The sequence below is a fragment of the Temnothorax curvispinosus genome, unplaced genomic scaffold (genome assembly GCF_003070985.1).
Source record: "Temnothorax curvispinosus isolate PA1 unplaced genomic scaffold, ASM307098v1 QBEX01000740.1, whole genome shotgun sequence".
Lineage (NCBI taxonomy): Eukaryota > Metazoa > Arthropoda > Insecta > Hymenoptera > Formicidae > Temnothorax > Temnothorax curvispinosus.
In genome coordinates, this window is record NW_020210520.1 from 204,535 (window position 1) to 224,457 (window position 19,923).

The 19,923-nt window shown below is 39.8% G+C and overlaps 4 protein-coding genes across 6 annotated transcripts in view; 2 read left to right on the top strand and 2 right to left on the bottom strand.

Annotated features, from left to right (window-relative positions):
* LOC112457763 (lachesin-like) overlaps positions 1-2,704 on the top strand; it is a 136,004-nt gene extending 133,300 nt beyond the window's left edge. The window contains exons 8-10 of the mRNA XM_025020991.1: positions 229-348; positions 1,573-1,743; positions 2,102-2,704. Of these exons, the coding sequence (XP_024876759.1) occupies positions 229-348; positions 1,573-1,743; positions 2,102-2,439 (629 nt within the window). The 3' untranslated portion in view covers positions 2,440-2,704. The remainder of the gene's footprint in view (positions 1-228; positions 349-1,572; positions 1,744-2,101) is intronic.
* A 5,913-nt stretch (positions 2,705-8,617) lies between these two features.
* Positions 8,618-11,674, bottom strand: LOC112457572 (ATP-dependent RNA helicase DDX51). The gene is made up of 6 exons (XM_025020726.1): positions 11,357-11,674; positions 10,522-11,246; positions 10,206-10,418; positions 9,919-10,129; positions 9,402-9,836; positions 8,618-9,204 (listed from the first exon to the last, which is right to left on the bottom strand). Exons 1-6 carry the CDS (start codon positions 11,377-11,379, stop codon positions 8,820-8,822), a joined length of 1,992 nt encoding a protein of 663 aa, XP_024876494.1. The 5' UTR covers positions 11,380-11,674; the 3' UTR covers positions 8,618-8,819.
* A 1,650-nt stretch (positions 11,675-13,324) lies between these two features.
* Positions 13,325-15,277, top strand: LOC112457436 (methylosome subunit pICln). 2 transcript variants are annotated; one of them, XM_025020490.1, is made up of 6 exons: positions 13,325-13,519; positions 13,938-14,064; positions 14,153-14,298; positions 14,454-14,630; positions 14,706-14,795; positions 14,975-15,066. In XM_025020490.1, the coding sequence occupies exons 2-6, from the start codon at positions 13,946-13,948 to the stop codon at positions 15,064-15,066; spliced, it is 624 nt and encodes a 207-aa protein (XP_024876258.1). In that variant the 5' UTR covers positions 13,325-13,519; positions 13,938-13,945. The 2 variants fall into 2 exon arrangements, with proteins under 2 accessions (XP_024876258.1, XP_024876267.1); XM_025020499.1 differs by lacking the exon at positions 13,325-13,519 and having other exon boundaries at positions 13,946-14,064; positions 14,975-15,277.
* Positions 15,274-19,923, bottom strand: LOC112457427 (regulator of nonsense transcripts 2). Of its 2 annotated transcripts, none has more exons than XM_025020468.1 (2): positions 19,803-19,923; positions 15,274-19,603 (listed from the first exon to the last, which is right to left on the bottom strand). In XM_025020468.1, exon 2 carries the CDS (start codon positions 19,590-19,592, stop codon positions 16,110-16,112), a length of 3,483 nt encoding a protein of 1,160 aa, XP_024876236.1. In that variant the 5' UTR covers positions 19,593-19,603; positions 19,803-19,923; the 3' UTR covers positions 15,274-16,109. The 2 variants fall into 2 exon arrangements, with proteins under 2 accessions (XP_024876236.1, XP_024876246.1); XM_025020478.1 differs by having other exon boundaries at positions 19,787-19,923.

A 19,923-nucleotide genomic window follows, 5' to 3' on the forward strand; every position in this document is an offset into this window, starting at 1 on the left:
GAACAAATTTGAAAATAAACGTGACGCATACTTTTCATTATGTTAATTTTTATTTTGATTATAATATTAACGATGCATACTGCACGTTTTGTCTAGGGCTAAATCATTCGAGAAATAAAAAAAGACGACGGGGTAACGTGCTGTTCTCTAACCGATCGCACATCGATCGATACCGGATGCTATATTGTTATTTCTTAATTGCGATAATTTAATGCTCCGTTGTTTCAGTTTCACCTCTTGTTAAGGTGACAAATCAATTAGTGGTTGCGCCGATTAATAGCGACGTCGTGCTGCAATGTTACGTCGAAGCATCGCCGCATGCTATGAACACTTGGTACAGAGATGCAGGTAAGAAATGCCAAAGTGTTTCGTATGTAATCTTTCATCCCGCTAATTATCTATCCAATATTAAAAACAGATTCTTTCGCTGACGTGGAGATCCGTTCTTGGAAACCTCGTAGGGCAAATATTTTTTGAATCGCTGAAAAAATAATTTTCTCACGAATTAAATTTATAGTCAAATTAATTGATCCAAGAATTTTCTGAAATTTGAACTCGGTATAATCAGACATCCCATAATTCGTCACGTTACACCGACAGATTTGCACTCTTGATTAACCATAGAATCGCTGCAATCAGTTTCTAAAGCGTAAACTCCAATGTACCATAATAATATTGATTGCAAGTCAGAATTGCGTTAGATTGAAAATCTGCGCGTCCAGGCAGACAGGCGCGCGCACATATACACATACGTTTCACGCGATTGTATTATAGTTTTATCGCGAGATAGAGAAGATTTTTTGCACCAGACGCCTGCGTTAATCAAATATGTAAATTCGTGAATTGCTCGTAAGCGCGCTGTCGCTCCAAAAAAAGCTCTATAAAAATCCCCCGTGAAAATCAATGCGTTTGAAAATTTCTGATTAACGACAACAGTTTCTCGCGGATGATGATTTCAAAGCGTTACTTTATGCCGCGCAATAAACGATACGCAAATATTGAAAAATACGTACGCGAATAATTGATACAGTTGTAGCAAAAATTGAGTCTTTTATATCGCGCTGATTGGAAAGCCATAAAAGCGCTGTTTGTAAGCTACATATTTCTCTCGCGGAAGGTTATTGACTCGAGTGTGGATATGAATATATATGTTTTCCTTGTTTATTTTTTTCGCAAAAAATATTTATTTCTCTCCGGTGTATTAGTACTGAGAACTTCACCAAGCATTAGCTGCCTTTGATGTTAAAGCAAACATTTTATTTTCGGATATTAAAGCTTGAAACGTAAGTACTTGGAACGTAATTTTAACGTTTAATAATCTAGTCGGGTACACTGCCATATAGAAAATCGCGTCAGTTGCGTTTCGTAGTAACATAATTGTCTACTATTAGACGCGTTTTAAACGAGCAATATTTTACCGGATCGCATCAGCCTATATTGCAAGGTTGTATTTTTGATCGCTTTTGCGGGGCAGAAATTGAATTCCGCGGCGAACACGACATTCTGCTGCACGCGAATTAAAGAGCCGAGCAATTAAAAATAGCGCAATATTTCCATTCGCTTTCTATTTAGGCGAGAAACTGCTGCCCAGTGACAAATACGTAATGACGGAGCACCCGTTGAATGAGTACTCCTGGCAAATGAATCTCACTGTCCATTCCCTGGAAAAACGGGACTTCGGCGGATACGTATGCTCGTCCGTCAACGCGCTCGGCAAGTTCGACGGTGTAGTGCGATTGCAAGGTACAGAGAATTCCCCGATATTATCCAAAATCGTATTTTGTCGGTTTCCCATCTTTCTCTCCAGCGGTCTGTTCTTAATTAAAACTGAGTGACGCATTCTGTGATATGTTCGACAACATTTAAAAATAATATTTGGTCTTCTGCAATCTTCGCGTATGATATTGAAACGGTTAGAGAATTTTTTTATTACTTTTCATCAATAAATCAATAAATTTTTTTAATAAATTCTAAAAACTCCGGCCGATTTCTGAACATTAGCGTCATTTCAAATAATTCTGTCAACGCTGTTATCATGCATATGCGGCTTGTTACGTACATCACGATTTATTTTGCGGATGTCTTGTAATTTTCTGTTCAGAGCTGCATCTTTCCGCGAAGACGACACCGACGACACTCACGAAGAACACGGATATCAGGCAGCGCAAGAAGCCGATATCGAAGAACAAGAAGAAGAGCAACAATAGCAATGGTAGGCGAGGATACGCGGGTGGTTTCGAGGAAGGCGATTCCGGCAATGGCGATGACGATTTCGGTACCACGCAAATTATGACCGGTAGCACTCAGGAGGGCCAAAGAACGGACAGGCCCATCGTGCCTTCCTTACCGCCGCCTTGGGTCGTCGTGAATGTCGCGAATCTCAGGCATCCCTCGGTGTCCGCGATCTTGCTTTTACTTCTTCTGCCGACTACCTTGTAAAATGACGGCGAAGAGCTTCACGAATGATGAAACGAATGATGAGAAAAACGGCGATTATGAAGATCCACGAGCCGGATCAAAGAATAGATTTAGATCTCGATTCCGTGCGACAAGTGGAAGAATTAGAAGAATTGACGAATTAACGTTAATTTAAAGCTAACGTACTTGGCTGAAGACACTTACTGAGACTTTTTAGATCAAGATTTTTAATACATTATTGGAATTATTGTGAATTTTTTAAAGCGGGTTTTTTATACTTTTACCGGTCAAGACTTTTTTATTATTAAGTATATATTTAATTTTTAATTCAAATTATAAAATTTTCAATGTAAATGTTTAAAATTTTTAATGTTTTTTATATTTTGTATTAATGTGACCGTATCTTTTTCCCCCGGAATAAAATCAATCTTGAAATATTCAACGTTACACAACTGCCTTGTAGGAAACGATTATCTCTGCCCTTAATATAATGGCAAAAGTTTTCTCTCAAAGCTTGTCAGAATATATTTAAAGAGAATCGTTATAAAGAAATCTCTGAATATTACAGACTCTTTCTACTTTAATCATTATTTGATGTACTTTACGTTTTTTTTGCGATGTCAAAATGCTTTCTCGGATTACGTGCTCCGCTCTAAGTATCGATCGCGAAATCCAATATCTTTGAGGAGTAGAAAACCAATCTCTTTAAGGGAGAGAAAAGCCTGATTCCGACGGAATCTGACATCGACTGCCTGGTCATTATCTTCATTACCCCCTATCATCTATATAATTCCCCGGCAGCTTTCATCTTTTTAATCACGACTTTTTAAGGTAAACATTAAATTTGTCGTGCAATTACTCCAGGAATCTATCTTTGTAAAATTACGATTTATGAAACTTCAATCGCGCATCGCGCATCACAATCTTTCAAATATATTTATAATAGAAAGTTTATAAGATACTATTTAAGTAGAAACACATATAAAACATGTTTCATAAAGAACAGGGTAGGTCATCTCTCTCTTGGTTAAATCAATGCGAGATTTAATTTCTTGTTCACAAGAGAATTAACATCTTACGTATCATCGGACACCATTTACGTACGAAGCCATTATAAATTCAGGATAGAGATTAATGAATGAACTTAGGAAAGCAAGCAAAGGGGGTCAGTCAGGGACCTCTCGTGGATCTTCATTAGTCGCCTAAAAGTAACGCAAAGGGACGCGCCGTGCGTACGCGACAATCCTATCTGGGTAGGTCAGTCCCTCTGGCGATGATTGTATAAATATAAATGAGGAATGAATAAATTCGGTCAAAATATATACAGAAGAGAAAATGGCTCTGTGTGTGCTTTCAAGTCATTTAGATCTCACGACAGTGCTTCTAAGATTTTGCAAATAAAAATCTATTGAAAATACGCTAGTATCTTTTAGACATTTTTAAATTAAATATCATTTAAAAAATTACATTAAATGCAAAAATATATAATTGTATAAAAATGTTATAAAATCACCAAATGATTTCATATTAGGTTTTAAACTTTTCTTCTATTTCATTAAATTGGTGCAGTTGCAAATCCTATCTTTTTCTACAAATATTTCTATAGCACTGTTTGAGGACTTGAGGCTCGCGATGGGAATAGAGTCGAGAGGATGAGACGGAGGGTGCGAAACCACGCTGAAGAACGAAAAAAAAAAGAAAGAAATAGGTCTTCCCTTTATTCGATATAATAAGAATGTATTTCTAGATGCGATCGGATGTGTAGTCACCTGCCGCGACCAAAAAGACCGCGCGTCGAAACTTTCGACAGGGTCTCTGTAAATATGCGCGACACGATGTCAACACATGTGCGTTAGAGAGGCTCTACCTCTCTTTCTCTTTCTCTCTCTCTCTCTCTCTCTCTCTCTCTCTCTCTCTCTCTCTCTCTCTCTTTCTCTCTTTCTCTTTTTCTCTCGTTTAGACGTAACCGGCGATTAATCGGACTGTAGATAAAATACAGGTCAAACAAGTTCGTGCATCGCCCGATCGACACGGCGAACGCTCGGAAAAAGGAGATAACATCGAGGGGTGTGCGAATGTGCTGGAACCACGAGATGAGTTCTTCGTGCCGACATCCTGCATACTGCAGAGTTCGTGTAGACCTCGTCGTGGCTATTGAATTTAACCGTTCGACAGACCTTCGCAAAAAGCTGAAGCAGGAAGCAAACAAATCTGTAGATCGAAATAGACGGATTGAAGAATAACACAATCTTGTTTTTTAACGCTATTTATCGGAAAAATTGTTTCACATCAGTTCGTTTTATGAGGGACGTTTTTATCGAAATAAACACGAAGTTTACGCGATGCACGAATTTCGACGTTAAGAATTCTCGCAAATCAGTGTACGTATTCTTGCTGCTTAGGGTCGAAAGATACGAAAATAAATACGTATTCCAGGACATAAATTGTTCCTTTTACTTTACACGAACGTTAACAATTGAGATTAGCATAAAAATTAAAAAGACTCGAACTTCATTCTCGACAAATGTCAAATATAATCTTTACTTTGTTACATTACATTTTTTTTATATTATACCCATATTTGTAGCAAAGAATCTACTTAGATATATAGACAGCGAAAATTCGTGAGCTTTTCTGTAATTGAGCAGTATCCGAGGTGCGATAACGTGGATTGATTGATCCATCTGACGGGTCCCATGGAGCCTCTCTTGTGAGTTACTCTGGTGCATACATAATTTCCTGAATCACTGTCTGCTGTCATTGTTACTGTTGACAGCAATACATTGCAAGTGTATCGATACAAAATGCAAAGGATCGATAAGACGCAAAAGCTTTGTCAAGATGAGATTTATTCGAGATTCGCTCAGGTTCTTGACCCCTTCCCCCCGTTTCGCTGGCGACCGTTTTGCGGCCCCGTTTCGTCTTCCACGATACTTTTTTATCTTTCCACGAGCATCTGTCGCGACCAGAGCACTGGTCGGGCAGGCTAAATGTGCGCTCGACTATCGCAAATTGGCGTGGCTTAATTCGGTCGGTGCACTTTTACGATTAGATGAGCCGACGTATACTGTAGTCCGTACGCAGAGCGGAGGGCACGACAATAAATACGGTATAGTGAAGTCTCGTCAGATCGGACATTTATTCGGCTTAAAAGCTCGCTAGAAAATGCCGGCGATTTAATAATTGCGCTTTCCCGGTTGAATTCTTTCAGGAAATATCCCACCCGTGAGATTTGTCGCGAAACTCGTACTGATTTAATTGCGCTTAAAGCTTAAACGATTATGTGGCGTTATTACCGTCAATTATTCAACCGAATAACTGACATTCGTGCGAATGCCGTTAAATCAATTGATTGTAATGAAAATGCGAACATGTATTATTAGGTGTATAAAGTGTATTTTTTTATCATTCGTTTGCGTTAATGCCTTTATTGTATAGTTCAAGGGATCGATCCTGTATTGTAAATAATATATTATTGTATCTAAATATGTACACTTAGCGATAATGGCGGCACTTTGCGGAAAATCCGGCGAGTTTTTAAGCACATCACAGACTTGCTTGGCGCACTTCATATAAAATATGCAGGGTATATAAAAAAATATATCGTGCACATATCTTCTCTCTAGTTGTTGCGTGCTCAATAAAGAAAAAAAATTTGGTTAAATTAAATTTAACATCGATTAAAGAATGTACTTCATTATCTATTTTTGTCCTCAAATTTTTATTTGTTAAATTATTAAAAGAAAATTAGAGCTAACGATTCTTTCTATTTGATCTGTAATAAATGTAATCTGAGAAGAACGCGCATTTTTTATACATTCTGTATATGCAATATATACATAATGTACATTTTTTCATAATATGAAGTCCTATTAGACAAAACCTGTTGAATATCCCTTTATTGTAAGGTATGCTGTCAGAAGAACGCGGCAAAAATTCATCGGCGTTAAGTATTATAAAAATAAAAAAAAATACATATACACGGCAACGAGACATATGAATCATATAGGACCACGTTTAATGTATGTACATACGCTCGTATTACATATTGACGAATACATATGTGTAAATAAACACAGAAGCTGTGTGTGGACGTTCGGATTTTCGAGGTAAGCGTTTAGGATTCGTTCGATTCGGCGTACCCTCGAACGAGACTAGATTTTGTAAAATGATATGATATATATATAGAAATCGGGTTCGTAAGGCGAATGTAACATAATGAACATGAGAAATAAGTCGTGCCTATACGCACGATACGTGTATCCACGTACAGTTACATATACATACATTAGATGTAAGTAAGTGTGAATCTTGCTCGTTCGCATTAGAAGTTCAGACAACGAAAGTCCGAGCGGATGCTTTCATCGAGCTGCTAAACTTTTGAGAAATGTCAACAGCTTCGCTGGGAAGAGATCGGCAATCGGAAGAGATCTCTTCATTTGCGTGTATAAACTTACTTATATAAATTTCCGAGAAACTCAGTTTCTCAAAAACTTTATTATATAATCCTGAATTTAAGCTTTTTACCAAAATTTTTATCATATAATTTTAAATTTAAACTTTGCTACAAGAAAATGCTTGAAATTAAAAAATTTCTTTTACGTTTGCGACTTTGTCAAAGACGTAAAATATATTTAAATTCACGTTTAATCAAGTTTCCTTTAGCTTTATTAAATGTTTTTTAAACTTTATGTTTATTGAATTTTCTGAGCGTTTGATGTACATAGTTTGTTATCTTTCTTACATATTTATATATGCTTTTCTTTATCCTTATTCTCTTATTCAGTATTTTATATCGGACTTTCACATGTTATGTATATTGTATAAAATTTTCTCTTATATATAAAATTGAATATAACCGATATGCGACAGGTTGCCGATCTTTGCTCCATATCCATCATAGCAGTCTGATTGCTAATTATTAACGAATCTACGGGTGAATTGGGGGAGTCGCGAAGGCCTAAGGCTACGAATATGCAAAATTTGAGATGAAGGTGTCCCCATATTAAGTCATTAAATTTTCTGTACGAAAAAAAAGTGATTATCAATCGCGAATACTTTCGCTCGAAATCCTTGGGAAAAGTAAAGGTCGACCTGTCTATCAGGGCAATCCGTCTCCGATTTTCAGCGAACGAAGTACAACACACGATTGTTTGTGATTGTTAACGATGCGTTAATCAGATCAAAATCTATGAGTCTTGATTGAACAGTGACTTAAGAGAGCTTGTTTTCGGGAAATCGACAGTATCTGAACGGTCAGTGTCCGTATTTCAGCGTCCGTGCGATTTAATTCAACTCGACGAGACTGCAGTTGCACACAATACGAAATTACAACAATCCCGACGGGCTTTGAACACGCCCGAAGTTTGAATTACAAGTTTGAGGGTGCCTGAACTTTGGCGGGATTCGTGTAATTGAATATGTCATGTGAAAATAATGCGACACCGAAGAGAAAACGCACAACGGTTTATACCAAAATCAGAATTTACACGTTGTATATTGATGTGGCAAAAGATATCGCAAAATGTAAACGTCAAACGCATGTATATAAATGTGAGAAATGTTACTTGCGATTAAATGTGAAACTGATTAATCAGAGCCGCGTATTAAGTGATTGTTTTTTCATACTGTTCACTTTTGAAAACTTTACAGACAGTATTGCCGTATAAATAGAAGTAACTTCTTAAAAAAAAAAATATTCGATATCCGTTTATCTCGGTTTATTCTTTTTTTTTTTCAATTTAATTCAAAAGATATTTTTGTAACTTGTAATTCAATTTAATACCGATCTCCAATCGCTTTTGCGATTATGCGCTGTGGCTACTTCCGCGAAAATCGAGAAATGCCGTGAAATTTGTCAACAATTTGCTTAAAAAATTGAGTGAAAGAAAATTGTAGTGAATCATCTCTGTAACATTGCATATTGAAGAGTAATTCAGTGCGCGATCAATTCCGAGCAATGAAGCCATACACAGCAATAATAGTAAATAACTTGTGTCTGCATCGTTATTCGTAAATGCGACGTCGTTTACCTTTTGTAAATTAAAACTGTGAATACATTGCCTTCGACGGAATAAAGAACAATGGGAGTAATAACTAGTAACAATTCGAAACAAGATATATCGCGACTACCCATAGAACGAATCATAGGGAATGAGCATGATGTACGATACTATTAACTTCAGACAATAAAATGTTATTATCGATGTTACCCTATTATCTGTATTTGATATGTTTCTTCTACAGCACCTTTTTACAGCATAGAAAGCTTGACATGTCAACCGTTAAATAAATATTAATTCTATCATTGTACAGGATTTTTGGAAGGTAACTTGATATTACGCAAGTATCACGCAAATAAGCTTGTGTACATCCTTTTATTTCTCTTTTCACGTAAAATATTATTCTATACTTCCATTTTGCTTGGTGAAATTTGTCACACGTCTACGCTTAATGGCCTTCGTTCGTTCCAGGCTTTCGTTCTTTTCCTTCTCGAGAATCTCCTTAAATTTCTCAAGGTGATTCTGATAATTGACCTTTGCAGTGGCATGCAGCTCCATTTGTTCGATGTTGGGCACGGTTTTATGTGCATCGCTTAACATTTGTTTGAATATCCCGACCTGATTCGCTGTAAGTATGGACACCGCGGTGCCCAGTTTTCCTGCCCTCCCGGTCCTACCAGCTCTGTGTATATAGCCCTTGATGTGCTTCGGGAGATCGTAAGACACGACTAGTTGCACATCCAGAATGTCCAAGCCTCTAGCCAGCGCGTCCGAACTTATTAATCTGAAAAGAATAATCAAGATTAATTAAACTATTAAAGCTAAACTATTTTCTTTCTTACATTCGTAAGATATATCGTTATTTTATTATCTCATTTTTCTAGAACTAGAATTAGAATAAGAAATGTTTTATTTCTAAGACAAAAATATTTTTTCCTGTACAATTAGAATTATTTTACTTTAACAAAGCGCAAAACTTACACATGTATCTCTGCGTTTGCGAATTTGCCCAGAACACTTTCGCGTTGCTTTGACGCGAGCTGGGCGGATAATTCTCCCACTGTAACATTCCGTTCTGACAAGAGTAATTGCATCAAACGCGCCAGTCTATGCGCGGTTTGTCCGGAATTCGTGAAAACGAGAGTCTTAGGAATGACATCGTGTTTCGTCAACAGCTGATACAAGACTATTGGTTTGTCATAGGAGGAACATTCTACCGCGAGTTCCGTCAGTTCTCCTGGACTTGTGTAGCGTCCGACAAAATCACCCGCGAGTTTGTCTAAATTCACATCAGTGTCTTTATCGGTTACTACGGTTGTGAACAATCTTGGCTGGAAAAGACCTAGCCGGCTCAACTTCTCAGGATCTTGCGACAAGGTTGCGCTAAATAATAGCTTTTGAGCTGGTATAATTTTGCTGTTGAAAAATGATAAATTAATTTATTAGAAAAAATTATTTTTTTTATTAATTTTTTAATAAAATTTAAAAAAAAATTAACCTCGAGCGCATGTTTCCAAGCGTCAAAATAGGAGCCCGAGAATGAGGTTCAGGTAAATACTGTAGCCATTCTGTTGCACGATCGGCTTCATCAATAACGAGAAACCTCAGAGAATCCAAGGAAAATCCAGGTGTCTTTAATATGTGATCCAATAAGCGACCATGCGTCGCGATTACAATGTCCACCGTGGATAAGTACTTCCCCCTTTCAGCTTTATAAATAATTTTACTAAATTTTCATAGTTATCTATTTAATTTTTGTTTAATAATTGGTGGTAATATACATACTTTTCTTAATTATAGCGCTTTGCTCTCGCTCAAATGAAAACGCACCCGAAAGCAAGCCTACTTTCAGATTCGTGTGAGAAGTATAAGCGACCATTACTTTATGAACCTGTGCGGCCAGTTCTTGCACTGGTAGGACGATCAAGCAGCGAATTTTCGGTACCGATCGTGTTTGTAATTCCTGTACAATTGGTAACACATAAGCTAGAGTCTTGCCTATAATAAAATTATATAAAATAACATTAAAAATGTATGTTAATTCAATCAATAATCAATAATCATATCACATATAATTATTATCATTATTGTAAATACTCACCACTGCCTGTTGGAGCAGATACACAAGTGTCTCTTGGCCACCATCCCAATTTCCTATCCATCTTGCACTTGTGTAACCATTTTATTATACTACATTGGACTGGAAATAACTTAGTAATGCCATTGGTCCTCAAGACTTCCATCAATTTAGCATCCAAAACTGATTCCAATTCTTCCAAGGTAGAACCACTGTTTAAGTCAGCAGATATAACTTCAGGATGTGCCAGCCAATCTGGTAACACTCTCTTCACTTCACGCTGCTTTTTTCGAGCTCTTGCGCCTAGTACTATGAAATTGCTCTGCGAAGGTATTTCCTTCTCTGTAGTATCTTTATCGTCATTATTGTCCTGTGCTAAATTTTCATCCTTTTCTTCTAAATCTATATTTTTGTCTATTGTAGCAGAATGGTGTTCACTCTCAATATCTTTCTTCTTCTTCTTTTTCTTCTTTTTCGTTGATACTTTGGCTGTTTCTACAATTTGTTCATCTACAATTTTCTCACTGCTGGCATTTTCACCCTCAATATGTGAATCATCAGCTTTCTCTGCTTTAAGCAATTTTTTCTTTTTCTTTTTCTTAGGTTCCTCCAAATTATTTCCATCGTCATCTAATGTGGATTTATTATTTGCCCCAACCCTTTGTCTTTTACGCTCTTCTATCTTCTTCAGCAGTTCAGAAAGGTGATTCGTTTCATTTTCAACCTCCTTCTTGCTTTCACCCTCGTATCTGTATACAATACACATATTCTTAAGTGAAATTAATGAATAATGATTTGCACAAAAGATTATTATATCCTATGCATCATGATCGTTTAACAAGATTTATATGTTTCCTACCTGTTTATAACAAATAAGCTCATCTTCTTTGTAAATATAATTCATATATATCACATATGCACAGTAAAAATTAACGATAAAAAAAACTGCCGGCATTTATATTGTACACGCTGTATGTCAGTTCAATCGGATAATTCTTACTTATATATTTAATATCTTTGATATGAATATTCTCGATCAACAATTAACATTAATTTCCATTTAAAATGTTTTCGCTTACATTAAGCGAAAAATCAATAATCGCGAGGCATTCCAAGCCAGTGCAAAACATACACGTGGATCTTTCAGCTACGATTATCAACGATTTTAAGGTTAGAGGTTAGGTTTAAGTTGAGGTTAAGATTAGCACATTGTATTGTGCTGCCATTATGTTTTCGTGGCAATTAATCGAAACACTTTCTCATTCTGTCGATAAAACAGCAATGTCATACAATTAACTGTGTAATTGTAAATCATTAATTATTAGCAATTGTATTAATTATATTATGAATTGTAATTATAGTTAGAATTTCCTTCTATAACCGGTTATCAATTATACGGCGTAGATAATAATTCGCGTGGGCAACATCGACCAACGTTAATTAACGTCAATTACGTAATCTAATCAACTGGAGTATAAATTCCAAGCTTAATTTTGTTTTGTTACAGTTATCCTTGTGATTCATATCTAGCTCGAAAAAATAAACACTCGGAGAAATTATTTGCACAATTGAGGAGAATTCTAGCGATAACTTATAGCGTTTTTTACTGGCAGAGCTGGTGCGGTTAAATCATAAAATCCTCAATATATTCTTTATTGCACTATATTTAGTAAAATATATACTGGATATTTTATCAGTCGAAATATTTGCATTTTACTTTAAATATTAAAGATTTTAAATTAGTGTACAACGGCTTTTTAATGTGCACAGAGTGCGCACCAGCTCTGCCAGTGAAAAACGCTATTAGACACTCTTATTTTACTTTTTACCGTGCGCAATTAATAAGTAGAGCACCGGTGTATTTTTAATTATAAAAGATACACCTTTTCATCGTAAAGTATGTGACATATTCTACGAAATTCGATTTATCTGACCGAGAATCCAAACGTGAACATTCCGAGCGGAAAACGTAAATTAAAATTAATATTTAACGGTTTATCGATCGGCTTGGAAGTTTCGCTTATCGAAAGTCGCGTTATCGAGTCGCGGACAGGTGGCAAGGTTGCAAGATTGGCTCGGCAGAAATCGAATGAGCTTCCAAAGAGATTAATTATTCATTTACGTCGCCCGCGCGGAAACGCATCGTCGGCGTCGGACAGGTTTTACGGACGGTCGCGCCTCTTCCGCGCGACGATCTCGCGTAAAACACGCCCGTCGCCCGTCGCCGCTTCCGTCGGCGCCGTGCCATTTTAACGGTCGTAGGCAACATGCCGCGGCAACGTTAAATAAAACGAGCGCCGTACCCCGCATTCCGCGTCGCGGTCGACGTGCGCTCCACCATGCCGTGCGCGCGACGCGACGCATCAATAAATAGCAGCGCATCGCGCTTCACGCTGCGCCCGACTAAACACAAACAGTAAAGAGTTATAAAAATATAAACTTTTCCCATCTCTTCACATACGTTGAGAAGAAGGAAGGAAATGGGGGCTGCGAAAACTGATTCGATCTTTAATTTATACCGTTTTTTTTTTTTCACGGAAGCGCATAAATAAGTTCTCAAACGGAGCAGCGTCGTAAAATTGTCGATATACGCGTGTCAAGTAATCGCGAAATTCGGCGAAATTAAGCTTTTGAAATTTAAGCTTGTTAGGAGCTTATTAATTTTACGCGCAAATAGAGTCTATTGTCGACTAGACGTGGCGAGCGACCGACGGTCGACGGGCGGATCCGGCGGATTGCGGATTTGCGTACGAACGCGCGCGCGCGCGCCGTGGTGCACGTCGCGTCGCGTCGCACGCAGGCTGCACTCAGCGCCACAGCGCCAGGTCGTAGCCGTCGTAGGCAACTTCAGACGGTTCGTGACAGCCGCGCGTTCGTGGGGCCGACGACGGACGACGGCGAGCGCGAGTAACCGCCTAACCGGGGATACGCTTTCGCGTGCGTCGCGAGGGATCTCGTCCGCCGAACGTTCCCGTTCGGTTCGTGCTTGCAGGCAATTGTCTCGTCGGGGTAAACGAGAACGGTGAGTTCTGGTCGCTTGGTTAGAGAGTGTCGAGCGGTGCGACACCGGTGTTTCACCGTGTTTACGAGTTGCGGGTGGAGATCCGCGGCTCGTTCTCACGCGCGCGCGTTCGCCGCTCCTCTGACCTCTCCTCCACGAGGAGGTGTTTACGCGCGAGGCGCTCCGTCACGCACGTATTCCACGATTCTGCCCTCGGATCACATCGTTTCAGTATCCGGCAGTATCCGCGATGTTTGTATATTTACTGTTTTTTTTTTGCGTGACGACACATACATGCAAGCGTGACGAGATAACTCTTGCCTTGATGGCTCATTTTTGTTGCATTGTTATTGGCAACAGCGATTGGCAGTCGTAAACATCGTCGACTCGTAGGCATTAGTCAGTTCGTGCCTCTACTAAACGATGCCTGTGTTTTCAGATTGAAATATGGTGGTACTTAGCAGCTTCCTGCCGCCGCAGGAAGGAATTCGCCACGAAGAGCCAAATACTACGGTATATATCAATGGTAGAGAAGTGGGAAAGGGCACGTTTTACATTACGGAGAGGTAGCGAGTCTGTTCTAATTTGCTGTTTTGAACAATTTGTAGATATGTGATATTTTGTGTGCTCTAATTATGTATTCTTAATTGGCAGCGTGCTCTCCTGGGTGGACAGCGACACCCAACAGGGATTTTCGCTCGAGTATCCTCACATTTCATTGCACGCTGTTTCCCGAGATGAACAGGTCCATCCGAGACAATGTTTATACATTATGGTCGATGCCAAAGTAGACTTGCCAGGTATATCCATTGGAACACAAAGAATATCAATTGATAAAGATGACTTAATTTCTGTGGACCTTTTGAACAATTTTACTCCGATTCGTGTTCATACTGTTATAATTCAAGGATTTATTTGATAAGTCTAATGTAATTGTGTAATTTTATTTGTGCAGATATGCCATTACCTTTATCATCTGAAAACGGTTCAGAAAACGAGGACGACGATGCGGACGCTCCAATTACGGAAATGCAGTTTGCGCCGGATAATACGAATAATTTAGACTTAATGTTTCAAGCAATGAATGCATGCCAAGCGCTTCATCCTGACCCACAGGACAGTTTTTCAGACGGTAAATAATCAAATGGGATAATTATCTTATTTACAATTAATTGGGATAATTAAAAAACTCCTGTTGTATTTAAAGAGGATATCTATGAAGACGCTGAAGAAGAGTACGAGGGTGAATATGACGAAGAGGTGGGCGCTGGAGATGCGCCTTGTATTTTACCGACAGGTATACTTAATTTTTATTCATATTATTCAAGTTCAAGTTTCTTTAGATTGAGCAATGCTTGTACTACACATTTAATGTTATAATGTTATATGGTTTTTGATCCACAATGAGACATCAGAAGAAAGAATTAGATGTCAATGTATCTGAATGATAGATTTCTAATATTTCATTATTAACAGAGCAAATGGGGACCACTCACACAGGAGCGGAGGCAGAAGAAGCAATGGACATCGAAGCAGGTCAATTCGAAGACGCGGAGGAAGATCCGTAAGAGGCAGTGATTAGGTGCAGAGATGTGCATTTAGTGTTAATTTACATGTTTATCAATTTCATATATGTATTTCGGTAGATATACGTGACGTCGTTATTGCAAAACTTACTACCGAGCCGTATCAAACGTTTAAAGCACCTAAAACATTTATTTATATTCATTTTGTACATGGCGATAATTTCTTAGATAAAAATAAATAATTGTACATCAAGTGTTGAGTTCTGTTTTATTCGTTTTGTTCTTTCGATAGAAAGTTTGATTACAGCCTGCAAATTTCACTTATATATCATTCGGCATTTGCGATCTGCAAAGGAAGAGACAATATTATTTTTCAAATAAGGTATGGAATTATGTTAAAAATATCACGGATAAGTATATAAATTGATCGTATATTCTATCACAACATAGCTTTCGTTGAAAGTCAAAATGATGATCGATTATAAGTCTGTGTAAAAATGTCTAACATTCGCGTCACACAAAAGGTATCATGTATACGATAAATGATATATATATATATATATATATATATATATATATCAATGTATATCTAGTTGCATTAAAAATGCATTTGTATGATACAGTAAACCCTGCGTGTAGTTAAAAATCGGCAGTGCGTTGTAATAGTCCATATTGATAGACTATTTTAAACATACATTTTGGCCAGGAAAATAAATTTTATGTATTTGTAATATATATGTATACATACATATTATATATCGAAGTTAGTTATCCTAACTTTTCTTTAACGAGGGTTTATTGTATCAGTCTTACAACTGATTCGTTCAAATGCTAACTTGCATCATCTGTACATATAATACACTCGTCCAAATTCTGATGTGTGCGATACATCATGAAACGTTCGTCCTCGAAGAAACTCTGAAACATTATAGTAAAAAGCGGTAAAACTAACCGTATAGTCAAAGTTAGTTAACTATATACTTGACAAGTCCGAAGCGTGAAATTTCACTTCACAAATGCATATCAACAATTTCCCAGTGGCGTGCAACCGTTCGACTTTAAAATAATTATTCGAGAATTTTCGTTTATCGAATTTTCTTCGGTCCGAAGATGAGATCGGCATCGGGCGCTCCTTTAGGATGATTATACTTTTGCCGTCGTTCCCTATTCAAGTTTACGGTGACCGGTCTCGTGCTTTGATTCATAGTCTCTTGATAGTCTTCCTCCTCTTGCCTCTCGGTAATGTTCAAAGTCAGTCTCTTCACGCGCTCCTTCTCCTCCTTCTGTTCCTGTTCGCGATTCCTGAGATTCATAGCCAACTCGGACGACACCGGGACCGCAAGATTCTTGTACTGCTGTTTGTTACCCTTTCTTAACATTAGTACAAAATCTACTGTGCTATTATCGGTCGGTCTCTCCTGCAGTTGCTCATATGTCTTCTTCGTGCTCTTTACGTGCAACGGCACAGAGATGTCTACCTGTTGCGGTTTGACCGAATCTCGCATACGATCCTGTATATTGTCCGAGACCATTTTATCCAGCGCCGACAGGAAATCATCGTCCTCCGGACAGCTCACGCGTCTTGGCCCGGCTGGCAAAGCTGCGTTCAGTTCCTCCGTCACGTCCACGATCACGCCCTCGGTGCCACCGTCCGCCGAGAGACTCTGAGATCGATCACCCTGAGTGTTCTCTTGAGTGCCCATGGTGTCGTCGCGTTCCGCATCGGCTGTCCATTCCTCTTCCGACTGCGCCTCCGAGCAATCCTCGGATTCCTCGAAATGCAGCTCGGCTATACCCTTCGCATCTCCACTACCGTTCCCGGTCATCGCTGCTTCCTCGTCGCCTTCCATAATAACGCCCATCTCATTTTCGCCTTCTGCCGCGGTATCGTCAACGGGAGGATTACCCAAGGTCGGGTAGAGGGTGTTGCGCAACTCTTCTACGGCGCATTGCGCCTCTTTGTAGCTCTGGAACAATTGCATTTTAGGTCGCAGCATCGTTAACGTGTCGCGATACATGTAATCTATCCCAACGGGGAATGGATTCTCGGACGTCCAAACCGGATCCGTGTACTTGAACCAGAAGTAGTTCTGGAAAAATACAAGGAAATAATCGAGCTTTTTCTTGCTGGATCCGCCGCTAAAGTACTGGCCGCAAGTCTCCAATAATGTGCACACTAAACGAATACGAAAGAGATGATCAGGCGGGTCGAGAACGCTTGGCACTGAGTGGTCCGTGCTGACGCCGAAGGTGATAAGCAAATACAAAGTACGGAAAATGTCGCCGCTCTCCACCATTCGATAATTGTACAGCTCGCCCAAGTACTTGACCATGGCAATGCGTCGCTGATTGTATTTCGGCAGGTTGATCTCCATACACAGTCGTATGTCTTCGAACACACCGTCGACCACCTGAGGCCCGATGGTCTCGTAATGGGCTACCAAACCGGCCAATAGGCTTCCCACGCATCGAATATTAGGATACTTAACGTTGTAGGCGGCAGTGAGACATTTTATGGCGTAGGTCGACACGCTCTCATCTTCCCAGTCAAGTTTACGCATCCACTTAAGCACCTTGTCAGTATTCGTCTTGGAGAGATCCTGATAAAGTAGTTTCCTAATAAATTCATGTACAGGTGGTCTGTCCTTCTTCGTGACGCCGCCGGTCGATTCGGGTGGGTTCACGAAGTAATACGCGTTCTCGATGATCGTGACGTAGCGCGAATCGAGTGCAGTGACCGCTTTTTTACGCATCATCTGCTCTAGGTAGACCTTGGTCCTTTGATGAGAATCTGGCGAACAGAAGAGATATCGGCCGCAAATCTCCAACAGGTTGCAAGCCATTTCGATATGATGGTGTGTAAAGTCATGCAGTAAAACCTTCAGGCAGTACAACGCCTCTATTTTGGAGTAGAGCTTAAATTTGACGAGCTCACCGATATAGCGAACCACCTTGATCTTCGACTCGATGTTAATCTGATCCTTCTTGCGCACGTGGTATTTAAAGTCCTGCTTCAGCATCTGGCACAGGTCATTGCCAATCTCGGGCATTACTGGATAAAGAATAGCTGCTAAACGGGAGTAGAAGGGTAGCAAATCCTGACGAATTCTAGAAACACCGAAAAGAGCTTTTACCAGCTTCTTCTTGTTGTGCTTCGTGTTGAGATTCATCAGGAAGTTCACCGCGGCGTTGTCGATCATCTCGCGATTTACGCAATTTGGCAGATGTGTCAGGAAAGCGTCGAGCAATATTTTGTTGCTCGTGTTGGACACCTGTGGCTCCTCCACCTCCACCTCCGGCGGCTCCTCGATCTTCTCGGTCTCTTCCAGCTCGTCGAAAACAATTTCTTCGTCAAGAGCGTCTTCCGTTATTGCCGTTTCCGTTTTTGCGCTATCTTTCGGGGTGTCCTTCAAATACGAGCCTGGTAGGAAGACAGTCAGATCCGGTAACACTTCGTAGAAACGTCTCGTCTCTTCGTCACCCCACATATCCTCCAACATGCTGCTGTCCTCTCCGTCGTTGATCATCTTCAGGCTATCTTCCGCTTCCGTTTTCATCTCGTTGTCCACCGGAAGCTCGGGCATCGGCTCGTCTAACGTATCGGAGAAGCTCTGCACGCTGGTTAATAGACGCTCGTAAGAAACCTGCAGAGCTTCCAGCTTTTCCTTTCGTTCCGAGCTCAATTCTCCTCTGGTTTGCAGTATCTTGCGATTCTGTTTCTCAAACGCCTGCAGCTCCTTGTGTTCCTTTAACATATGTTTGCACAAGGAATTGTAATAGTCGCGTAGCAGCAGTCTCACGTTTTGCTGCTTGTCCGGCGACAACAATTTACTCTTTGGAATCGAAACATTTAATTTCTCCGACAGCTCTCGCACTCTTTTAGGTACAAGACCGGCATAATCCTCGCCGCAGTGCCGGCAGAAACTCAATATTATACTGGCGTTATTGTGCTCCTCTTTGTCCATATTGATCAACACAGTTAACACCGAGCCAAGCAGCGACAGGCCCTGCTTGTGCGTGAATATCCCAGCGTTCACCAATTCCGCGTAGAATCGCAGATCTACTCTCAGCTTGCTGGGATTCGCGATCTTGTCGCCGATCTTGAACGACAGGATCCTTTGCCAATTTTCGAAGAAATGAGTGGAGAACTCGGCGTACGTCTGATGGAGGAAGCTGCACACTCTAATAGCAGGCGCAACGTCGGTCATCTTTATTTTGGCATCTACCAGAGCAGTGGCAACCTCGCTCACGTATTTGGTCAGGTTTAAATTCGCCATATCCTTCAGAACCGTGTCGAGCTGAGTCACGCTGAAGTTCTTCAGTTTCTTGACAAACGTAGTGTTCCTCTTGAGGCTCGAGTCGAGTTTACTGAATGACGCGTCCGGAGGTCTCGTGGGATTCAGATTGGCCGCCCGAATCTCTTCCTTTGTCGCGAGTCTCTGTTCCGTTTCGCGCACGTGCTCTGTCAAGAATTGCCGGTCCTCTTCCGAGACGGCATTCGGGTCTTCGGTGGCGGCGGCGGCGGCTTCTTTCTCAGCCGTCACCCCTTCAGTCGCGTTCTCGGACATCGTAAGATAATCTGTAAATACGAAAAAGATTGGTAACCCCTCCCGTTTTCTCTCGAAAAATGAAATATTCCAAATTGAAATGCTATTAAATTCACAAGACAATTCGCATATTGCGACATTCGTACGATCGAATGTTACTTCTGAAATAATGTCACGATTGAGCAAACAGGAGGTTATCGTTTCTAAATAGATACCAATTATTTTATAAACCTTGATTAGATGTCTCAGGTGAAAAAATCGTTTGACGAATTGCTCCACTTGTTTAATATCGCGCCCAAGAACTTGTCAAGGTTATGTTATGGCAGACGACAATCCATTCATCTCCATTGTA

Bases quoted from the DNA above. Each gene is read 5' to 3' on its own strand.
- LOC112457572 (XM_025020726.1), bottom strand. From the start codon at position 11,379: ATGAGCTTATTTGTTATAAACAG. The intron at 10,419-10,521 runs GTGAGTATTTAC...ATTTTATTATAG, and splicing joins ATCTGCTCCAACAGGCAGTG to GCAAGACTCTAGCTTATGTG. The intron at 10,130-10,205 runs GTATGTATATTA...TTATTTATAAAG, and splicing joins AAGCGCTATAATTAAGAAAA to CTGAAAGGGGGAAGTACTTA.
- LOC112457436 (XM_025020490.1), top strand. From the start codon at position 13,946: ATGGTGGTACTTAGCAGCTTCCTGCCGCCGCAGGAAGGAATTCGCCAC. The intron at 14,065-14,152 runs GTAGCGAGTCTG...CTTAATTGGCAG, and splicing joins ACGTTTTACATTACGGAGAG to CGTGCTCTCCTGGGTGGACA. The intron at 14,796-14,974 runs GTATACTTAATT...CATTATTAACAG, and splicing joins GCCTTGTATTTTACCGACAG to AGCAAATGGGGACCACTCAC.
- LOC112457427 (XM_025020468.1), bottom strand. From the start codon at position 19,592: ATGTCCGAGAACGCGACTGAAGGGGTGACGGCTGAGAAAGAAGCCGCC.